This window comes from Mus pahari, chromosome 22, assembly GCF_900095145.1.
Source record: "Mus pahari chromosome 22, PAHARI_EIJ_v1.1, whole genome shotgun sequence".
Lineage (NCBI taxonomy): Eukaryota > Metazoa > Chordata > Mammalia > Rodentia > Muridae > Mus > Mus pahari.
In genome coordinates this window covers 3,548,358-3,558,364 of record NC_034611.1, presented here as the reverse complement: position 1 = coordinate 3,558,364, position 10,007 = coordinate 3,548,358, and the positions used below count along the sequence as shown (strand labels likewise).

At 41.7% G+C, this 10,007-nt stretch overlaps 1 protein-coding gene across 8 annotated transcripts in view; it reads right to left on the bottom strand.

Annotated features, from left to right (window-relative positions):
- Positions 1-208: 208 nt before the first annotated feature.
- Eya1 (EYA transcriptional coactivator and phosphatase 1) overlaps positions 209-10,007 on the bottom strand; it is a 149,071-nt gene continuing 139,272 nt past the window's right edge. For 4 of the 8 annotated variants that reach the window (XM_021221951.1, XM_021221950.1, XM_021221952.2 and 1 more), the window contains one exon: positions 209-2,243. In XM_021221951.1, coding sequence (XP_021077610.1) covers positions 2,163-2,243 — 81 coding nt within the window. In that variant the 3' untranslated portion in view covers positions 209-2,162. The remainder of the gene's footprint in view (positions 2,244-10,007) is intronic. The other 4 variants (XM_021221949.2, XM_029533327.1, XM_029533326.1 and 1 more) reach the window with 1 other exon arrangement.

The following is a 10,007-nucleotide window of genomic DNA, read 5'->3' as shown; positions in this document are numbered from 1 at the left end:
GAAATAAAGAGCTTTTCCATTCTCCAGTCCTTATGATGATCAAAGAAACAGCTGCTGCCCTGCCATTCAGCTCCTAAAGGACTGATAAAGCCATCACTGGGTTGTCCAAATGACTTTCTCTGGCTGCAGAGTTCTAATGCAAACAAGATTCAGCTCCTCCACATAACCAAAACCAGAAAGATGATACTGACATCCAAGGAGCATACAGTACTGCACAAATCAAGTTTATTAATTTAAACACAAAATTAATAAAGAAAATAAGTTCTGTACACAATCGTGGACACAGCACACCTGTTTACAGTAAGGCCAAGGTCAAGGCTGTCTTTTCAGTCTGCAGAGTACAACAGCGTCAAATGAAGAGGTTTCAACACTGGCCATTTCTGTCTGCATCAGGGGAGAAACAATAGAGTATTTGTTTTTAACAGTTTGGAGAATTTACAATGACTAATTTTAGCAGCAACATGGACTTTTAGAATAGAAAAAAGTAGGGTGGTTTTTCTGCTACTCTGGGTCAAACCTGCTGCCCCCAATATTAAATAATATTATTAATAACTTATTAATAATATAAACTAAAATTGATCCAAAGGGGAATTTCATGGCAACACAAAGACCACAATGAGAAAGACTCCTGTCCGTATACAAATTCATCATTTTGGAAGAATCTTTTTTATAACATGACAAACATGATCATTTTTGCATTTCCCCCATCCCCCTCCAGGTTTATGTCTGTCTTGTCATATGAAGAGAGCAACATTAGTGTTTCTGATGATGGCCAACTCACCATAGGGCACTGAACCTTGTCTGGGTGGGAAGGAAAGCGTATGAGGTGGGATGGGAAGTGCAGCTGACCCAGGTATGTAGTAAAGTCCTCGTTGATATAAACAAGAATCCCAGACACAGTCATCATTCTGAGTGCATGGAGACTCTGCTAGGCTCCAGTTAATTTTATTAATAAAATATATCTATCATCTATAGTCTTTCTGTGGGATGAAGTGTTTGAATAGTCATTCTTTTCCAAGTAGTTACATATAATACATTAGTGTTGAAATGAGAAAGTCGGGGAGGTGGTCGGGAAGACTTCAAAACTTTTCAGTTGTGAGCCACTGTTATTTTTATCAAGTCCCTTCTAACTAACCAACACACACACACACACACACACACACACACACACACACACACTCACGTACACAAATTAGAAAAATGAATGGGATAAAAGACTAAGAAAATAAAATCCTTGTTGACACTTGACATTCATGCTTTTGGTCTTAGATAACATTATCAAAAAGATCCATTATCTACAATATTTATACCCAATCCTTAGATAAGGCACTGCAGGAGTTTGTGCCCAAGCTTCCTAGGAAAGCATTTCTACCTCATAATAGCATTCCCTAAACAGAATGTGTAAGAATCATCCATTATTACAAATTTACACCAAAAATTCCTTCTGTACACGATTGTCTCAGTGATGTACATTTTACACATTTAAATTAGACATACTTTAAACTACTTTGCAATGTGCTAAAATTCAAAGTACTTGCTGTACTGTCAGGCCAAGGCCCTTTATTGATTATTTCTTATGCTATTGTCCCTTCAACTATTTGAAGCCAAGAAGTCTGTCTTGGTGAATCATATGGTATATGAATTATACCTCAGCAAATCTGTTTTTCCAAAGTCTTTTTCATAAATAAGTAGTGAAGTACAGATTGCCCTGGGTGGGAGACACCAAAAAGTAAACCTTTGAGAAAATAAAATAGCTCCATGGTTGTCCAGGCGACACATGTGAGTCGTCTTTGTTGTGGGATCAAGTTTGTTGGATCACAGATGCTATTTGTTATCACATTTGCCAAAAACCAAAGTGTCTGTAGGTCTTTTCTTCACAGGTTTGAACCATGTAGTTAATGTAGCCAAGACACACCACACTGTGCGAGAACCTTCTCATGGCTTCCTTTCACTGGATTCACAGTTCTAGAGTCAACAGCTGTTCTGCAGCATACACATGGTCCTCCATTAACCCCGCGGGGAGCAGTAAGCCCGCAGCAGCTATGCATCCAGATGCTGAAACTGGCATATCCCCAAGTCCAGCACTGACACACGAAGACAAAGCCTGCTGGGTTATCTCTGGCCACGGGGCAGTTGTGCAGTGTCAAGTTGGCAGGAAGCTGTTACAGGTACTCTAATTCCAAGGCATGATGCAGCGCCATGAGGTCCGAGTGACTGGAGACCCTCCAGAAGGGCATAGCATGCTGCAGAGAGGGCAGGTGTATGGTGAGAATAGAGACCCAGCCAGCATAAGCCCTCCCATCTCCATTTCAGTACTGTACAATCTGTCAGCTAGCTTACTCACATCTACTGAAAACACAAATTCACACCTCCCTCCAAGAGACACTGTGTAAGGGGAGTGCCATTTCTCTCAACTACACATTTCTCTCCACTATGACTTGAATGACATTTCCAAATTTAAAAGTCACTGAAGAGAAATAGGTGTCATTTGAGCATTGCCAAGTGCCAAGTTTACAAAGCTTATATACTTTATAGATTGAAACGTTTTCCTCAGTTGGCAGTATTTTACAGTTCTGTTTTTCTAGACACAATCTTGCTCAGAGATGGTGTCATTGTTCTTTCTTCATGACTGTTCCACATGGGAGAGATTGTAAATGAGCATCTACAGTTGCTGTGAGTGTGTGTATGTGGGAGAGATTGTAAATGAGCATCTACAGTTGCTTTGAGTGTGTGTATCTGCAGTTTTTAAGCCATCAAGGCACAGAGCAACTTTAGTCAGGGCTGTTGGGACATTTGGACAGACCAGCATCCTGGAAACAGGCTATCCCCTTCATTGGAGGCTGGAGCAGACTTCTGCTCAGGAGCATTTGAAAGAGTATTTATGTAGCAGCAAAATCTTTCTCTGAGAACAAACTTCTTTTTTTCACAGGAAAACAGATTTCTTTCGCACACAATCATCTGGAGTCAGAAGCAATTATACTTCTGAAGAATTGAGGAAACTTCTTAAGAAGTGGGAAATCTGTCACAGAAGCTAGATTATAAAAATTTGTTGGTAATAATGGAACTTCTAGTCTGACAGAGCTCATAAAGCTGTTATATAATAGCATACATTATTTAATATACTTATCAACCATGTTAATAGTGTCAATATACTGTAATCTGCTAAAGGCTTTTACTGGGTTCTCTAATTTTGAACATTCTAGACTCAGTACTATGACGGGAAGCTATATATCTTTGTTACTTGTTAATAACATAATAGTCCAGAAACAAATGCCAAAAACTTCTACAGACAACATAGACAGATTTTTGCTTGGCACTATTAGATTGCAATCTGTACTATGGCTCTTTTACTTATTTAGATTGTCTTTCGTGTTTCTGGGCTCATGGTATAGTAATATAAGAGTCAAAAACAGATGGTGCTGGCTCACCCTCTTAGACAGAAATACAGGAGCAGGAGTACTTTGCACAGGGAACTAGGAAAATGCCCCAAATAATAAAGTGACAGTTGAGCTGAGCGCAAAAGGAGAACATCTGGAAGGACTCCCAGCTGAGTCTGTGCTGGAGCACAGGGTGAAACTCATGGCCACTGACTCCATGTGAGAGAAAGATATGGCTGGCTGGAAAGCCAGAGAGTACACTGTCCCACATACCAACTCTAAGCCACTTTATTGATAGTAATGAGGTAAACATCAGCTGTTCTGTTGGGCCGTGTATAAGGTGACTCAGTGGCAGGATCATTGTCTATACAGAAGGGAGAGAAGAGAGAGGTCTATATAATGGCTGCTAGGGACTGAAAGGAAGATCCCTACCAGGTCTAGGCCGTCTGAAGCCTCCATGCTACAATGTTCAGCTCCAGCCTCAGCACCATCTTTTTATACAAAGAACAGATAGTGATGTCTGCTGCAGTGAACAAGTTATCCTCACAGAACCTGACGGACTCTAAGCACTGTCCATGATCAAGTGGCTGATTAACTGAGAACTGAGTCTAGCAGAGAAGGCTGGCCCGTGGCTCTTGTTAATAGATCATCAGTTCAATACTACATAGGGTAATACTTTACCTACCAAAGTACTTAACAATGCCAAGATTTTACACTCCCGGGGATAACTGGATGCAATGAAGTGTGAGCATGTGCAAGTGTATGTGTGTGTCTCTGTGTGTGTGTACAGTGTGTGCTGTGTGTGTGTGTGTGGGGGGGTGTTATTCTTGGTCACTAAAACAAATATTTCTTATATAAAACTGTGAAAAAAGGAAAGAGAAGCGCGTGGCTTTGAAGAAACCTGAGCTTGACCCTTCAGTAGCCAAATGAGGTTCCTTTATGGCACCAAATCCCCAAAACTGCACTTATCAGGGAATTAACTAGTTGGTATACATGATTTCATGTTGCTTCCAAGTTTATGGTTAAAACAAATGTCATGATTTGCAGAGCACCATAGTTGTGGCAAGAATTAATACATAACACAAGACCATGCCCCATGGCTCAGAGCCACATACAGACAAGACATATCTGCCGAACCATCACAACCCCTGGTGGTGTGAGGGCGGCTCAGCTACCTGCTGGGCTTGCTCAAGTTGGAAGAATAAACACAGTTAGAAGGAATGATTGAAAGGTATGGGCCTCCTGGTCAGAAGATACACAAAGGTGTAGAGATAAGGGACCCAGGAAACACCTTCTGTAATTAGCCTGGAATGTCATCAGGCTGGAATAGTCTCTTCTCTAATAAGGAAGGAGGCTTTTCAGGGGAAGGCCGTGAGAATTAACTAAGGAGTTTAGATTTTTATCTTGTAAATGAAAGGAAAGGGCCACTAATACTTGCTGAAGGATTGAAAACACAGAGAAGAAGGTATTTAAAAGGATTTGGGGGAGGTGCAGAGAACCGGAGGTTTGGAGGTGTGACTAGCTGGTCACAGAGAAAGCTGTGAAGTAGTCTGTGTGGAGAACAGGAGGCATTCAGAGAAGAGGACTATTTGAGTGGCCACTGGCTGGGGACACCTGGGTTCATTTGGTCAGATACTGAGATGGACAGGCTGTGCCATTCCTAACAAGAGGGAGCTGAAGCAGGCACCAGAGCCTAGAGGAGCACAGGTTTGGGAGGTTTTAGAGCCACAGGATATCCCAAGGGGAACACAGTGATAGGCCTTTCTGCTCTTCTTGCCTATGGGCACAGCTCTTCAAATCCTCCTCCCACTGAAAATCAACACTTAGCCCTTCTGGTTATACATGACCCCCATCATATAAAAAAAAGCTATGTGCATAGCTCTTCACATGGAAATGAATGTTTGCACAATTATTAAAAATGCACCAATAGAAGTCTTCTATAATTTAAGAGCATCTTCTCTTTGATGAAAATATTGTACTTTCAGAAATGTACTCCCAGTATCCAGGATGGGCTTGTAACACTAAATGCTAGAAATCCCTAAAGTCTCAGCCTCAAAGGGCTGGTAAAATGATTGCACATCCACATGGTAGCATGCTAGTGTGGTTACTTAAAGGATGACTGAGGCAGATCTATCTCATGGGAGGCCTTTAGACAAAGACCTCAGAAATGTAGAGATCTCCCATGCTCATGGATTGGTAGGATTAACATAGTAAAAATGGTCATCCTACCAAAAGCAAGTCACAGATTCAATGCAATGCTCATCAAAATTCCAACAGAATTCCTCTAAGACACAGAAAGAGCAAGTCTCAATTTTATATGGAAAAACAAACAAACAAAAAACAGGATAGGGAAAACAATTCTTTACAATTGAGGAATCACCATCCTTGAGCTCAAGCTATACTACAAAGCAATGGTGATAAAACCGAATGGTATTGGTACAGAGACAGACAGGTTGATCAATAGAATAGAATTGAAGACCTAGAGATAAAACCACACACTATGGATACTTGATCTTTGACAAAGAAGCTAAAAGTGTAAAATGGGAAAAAGAAAGCATCTTCAATAACTGGTGCTGGTCTAACTGGAAGTCAGAGTGTAGAAAAATGAAAATAGATCCATACTTGTCACCTTGCACAAAGTTCAAGTCCAAGTGGATCAAGGACCTCAACATAAAACCAGATAGATACATTGAATCTAGTAGAAAAGAAAGTGGGAAAGGGCCTTAAACTCATTGGCACATTGGAATTTCCTCCAATGGCTCATGCTCTAAGATCAATAATTGATAAATGGGATCTCAAGAAACTGAAAAGATTTTTTAAGGCATAGGACATAGTCAAATAGGACAAATAAGCAAACCTACAGATTGGGAAAAAAACAAAAACAAAAAAAAAAACTTCACTAACCCCCATCCACTAGAGTGCTAATATTCAAAATATATAAAGAACTCAAGAAGCTAACCTCAAAGAAAAAAATCAAAACAAAACAAAGCAAAACAAAAAACCCCAAACAACCCAATCAAAAAAATGGTGTATAGAGGTAAACAGAGAATTCATAATAGAGGAATCTTGAATTGTTGAGAAGCACTTAAAGACATGTCCAAAGTCCTTATTGATTAGGGAAATGCAAATCATAACAACCCTGAGATTCCACCTTATACCAATCAGAATGGCAAAGATCAAAAACTCAGGTGATAGAACATGTAGACAAGGATGTGGAGAAAGAGGAACACTCCTCTATCGCTGGAGGGATTGCAAACTAGTACAACTGCACTGGAAATCAGTCAGGAGATTCCTCAGAAAATTGGAAATAATCTACCTGAAGATTCAGCTATACCACTCTTGGGCATAAACCTAAAAGATGTCCCACCATACTGCAGAAGCACGTGCTCTTGTGTTCACATCAGCCTTATCTGTGATATAGCCAGAAGCTGGAAACAACCCAGATGTCCCACAATGGAAGAACAGATACAGAAATTATGGTTCATTTACACAATGGGATATCATTCATCTATTAAGAATGAGGACATCATGAGTTTTGCAGGCAAATGGATGGAACTAGAAAATATCATCCTGAGTGAGGTAACTCAGACCCAAAAGGACATGCATGATATGTATTCACTAATAAGTGGATATTAGCCAAAAAAGTACAGAATACCCAGGATACAATCCAGAGAACTCAAGAAGGTTCACAAGCTAAAGTGAGGATGCTTCAATCCCACTTGGGAGGGAGAACAAAGCAATCATCGGAGGCAAGGGGAGGGAAGGATCAGGATGGGAGAGGGGAGTGGGAGGGGAAAACGGGGAATATGATCAGGTATTGGGGGTGGGGGACAGGAGAGAAGCCCTGAGGGCCAGAAGAATGAATGCGAATATGCAACCTGGGGAGAGGACTGGGAGATGGGGGGACCCTCTAGAAAGTAACAGAGACCCGGGAGGTGAGAGACTCTCAGGACTCAAAGGGAGGGACCTTAGATGAAATGACCAACAGTAGAGAGAGAACTTGTAGAGTCTGTCTCTAGTGGAAAGACAAGTGGAGAGATGGAGTCAAAAACTCTGACCCAGAATTGTCCCTGTCTATGAGAACTGCAGAGATAAAAATGGAGAGAAGACTGAGGGAAAGGCAGCCCAGTGATTGGCCCAAACTGGAATCCAGCTCAAGGGGAGGCCCCAAGGCCTGACACTATTATTGATGCTATGGCGTGCTTACAGACAGGAGCCTAGTATGGCTGTCCTCTGAGAGGCCCAACAAGCTGTTGACTGAGACAGATAAAGATACTTACACCCAATCAATGGACTGAAGTTGGGGACCCCTGTGGTTGAATTGGAGAAGGGCTGGGAGAAGCTAAGGAGGAGGGTTAACCCATAGGAAGACCAGCAGTCTCAACTAACCCAAAGCCCTGAGATCTCTCAGACACTGAGATACAGCATACACCAGCTGGTCAGAGGCCCCTGATACATATACAACAGAGGACTGTCTGGTCTGGCCTCAGTGTGAGAAGACAAGTCGAACCCTTGAGAGACTTGAGGCCCCAGGGAGTCGGGAGGCCTAGTAGAGGTTTGGGAGTGGGGACATCCTCTTGGAGACAGGGAAGAGGGGGAATGGGATGAGGGACTGTGGGAGGGTGGACTGGGAGGGGGGTAATGACTGGAGTGTAAAAAAAATAAACAAAAGTACTACTAATAAAGGATGACTGATGCAGTGTTCTGTGTTCTCGTACAGATAGACTCGCCAGGACAGACTGCTCAAGGAGAAAGGAAATGCAGAGAAGGGATGCTGAGTTACCATCTGTGTTTCACAAACAGAAAACCCATCTGTGCTGTGCAGACATGATTTCTAGGCAGTTTGCATACAGAGTTTCAAACACTTCCGTTGCAAATAACGAGCCCTCAATAGACTAATCATTCTAACTAATTCTAACTAGTCATTCCTAGTGGAACTTACTGCCCTGCACTGCCCGTTTAGTGCTGTGTCCCTGGTTCCCTCTAGTCTAGTGATCCCAACCTTCCTAATGCTATGACCCTTAAATAAAGTTCCTCAGGTTGTGGTGACCCCCAACCATTAATTATTTTCACTGCTACTTCATAACTGTAATTTTGCTACTGTTATGAATCGTGATGTAATAAATATCGGTGTTCTCTGCTAGTTTAGGCGACCTCTGTGAAAGGGTTGAGAACCACTGCTTTAGGCAGAAAGGGCCAAGTCTAGCCCTTCATATGTAATCTGTAAGCATGAACAAACAACTTGCAATAATAAGCTAATCTCTACTTAGTGTTGAATCTCTGTGCCCCCTTAAATAAAGAACAAAGAATTAAAGTGTGCTACAAATGTTGTCCCCACCCCCACCCCACAGTAGCTCTCTCGAGTTTAAAATGAGGCATCACTAGCTCGGCATGTAGTTTAATTTTTTTTTTTTTTTCACCTTAGCAGGTTTTGGAATGCACACTTAAAAGGAACTACTTTTAAATGAAATCCTGGGTCAGTATACGGAATAGTGGATGCTTGCTATTTTTACCTGTTACAAAGATTCAAAACTGGGCGGCGGTGGCACACGCCTTTAATCCCAGCACTTGGGAGGCAGAGGCAGGCGGATTTCTGAGTTCGAGGACAGCCTGGTCTACAAAGTGAGTTCAGAACAGCCAGGGCTACACAGAGAAACCCTGTCTCAAAAAACCAAAAACCAAAACCAAACAAAAAAATTTAAATGGATTTCTGAAAATGTAGACTAATTAAGCAGTAAGACCCAGCTCTCCTAGCCCTCCCTTCTTACCACTCTGATATTTTTAAAATCATACCTGTGCTTAATTATTTCCCTCAAACTGTGTTGTATCTTCATTTATGAGGAAGTACTTTTATGAAAGAAATTATGGGGTTAGATTGAATTACTTAGGAAAGCTGGGCTGTACTGGCAAGGAGGGTCGGGATGACCGAAACCGCAGCAAGTGACCTGTACGGACACAGACAACTGGTCGCTTACTGGGATCTGGCTTTAAAAAGTTCCTGTCTTACTGAAGAATATGATTTAGGCAGATGAAAGACCTTTCTACAAGGAGTAAGAGAGAATGCTGTAAGACTTTTGAAAGAACGTGGAAAACTGAGAAGCAAGAGACACAGCTAAAATTGGTTTTGAAGAAATGTAAAATGATTGCTCAAATGTGCAGACCTTCACTGGGGAGGGGTGCTCACATAAGTTCAGTTAGTAACTGGAAACTAATATAACTAAGAGATGGCTTGGTTTTTAAGTAGGAAGCCCTCACTAAAAAGGATGAGCAGGTAAGAGCTTGTATAAGAGAACAAATCACCGGGAAGCCAGGGGAAAGGAGGCACCTCTGTATGTTATATCTACCCCTCCCACCAAGAAACAAACTTATCCAGTATTTAAGGTTCACATGCCATATAACTTTCTAAAAGCAAAATCTTAGCATGCTTGGGATGTCTGAGTTTATAGCTTAAAGGAACACTGGCTTCAAGTCATAGTTTGGTCAACTTTTAGCTTTGTGTTTTAGCCATTTCTTGGTTTTGGTTATAGTTGCTTGAGAAAGGCTATTACTCTGTAATCTTTACATGCCCATGAAGGTCTCAAAGTCCAAGGAGCTGACTCCTCCTCCTCCTCCTCCTCCTCCTCCTCCTCC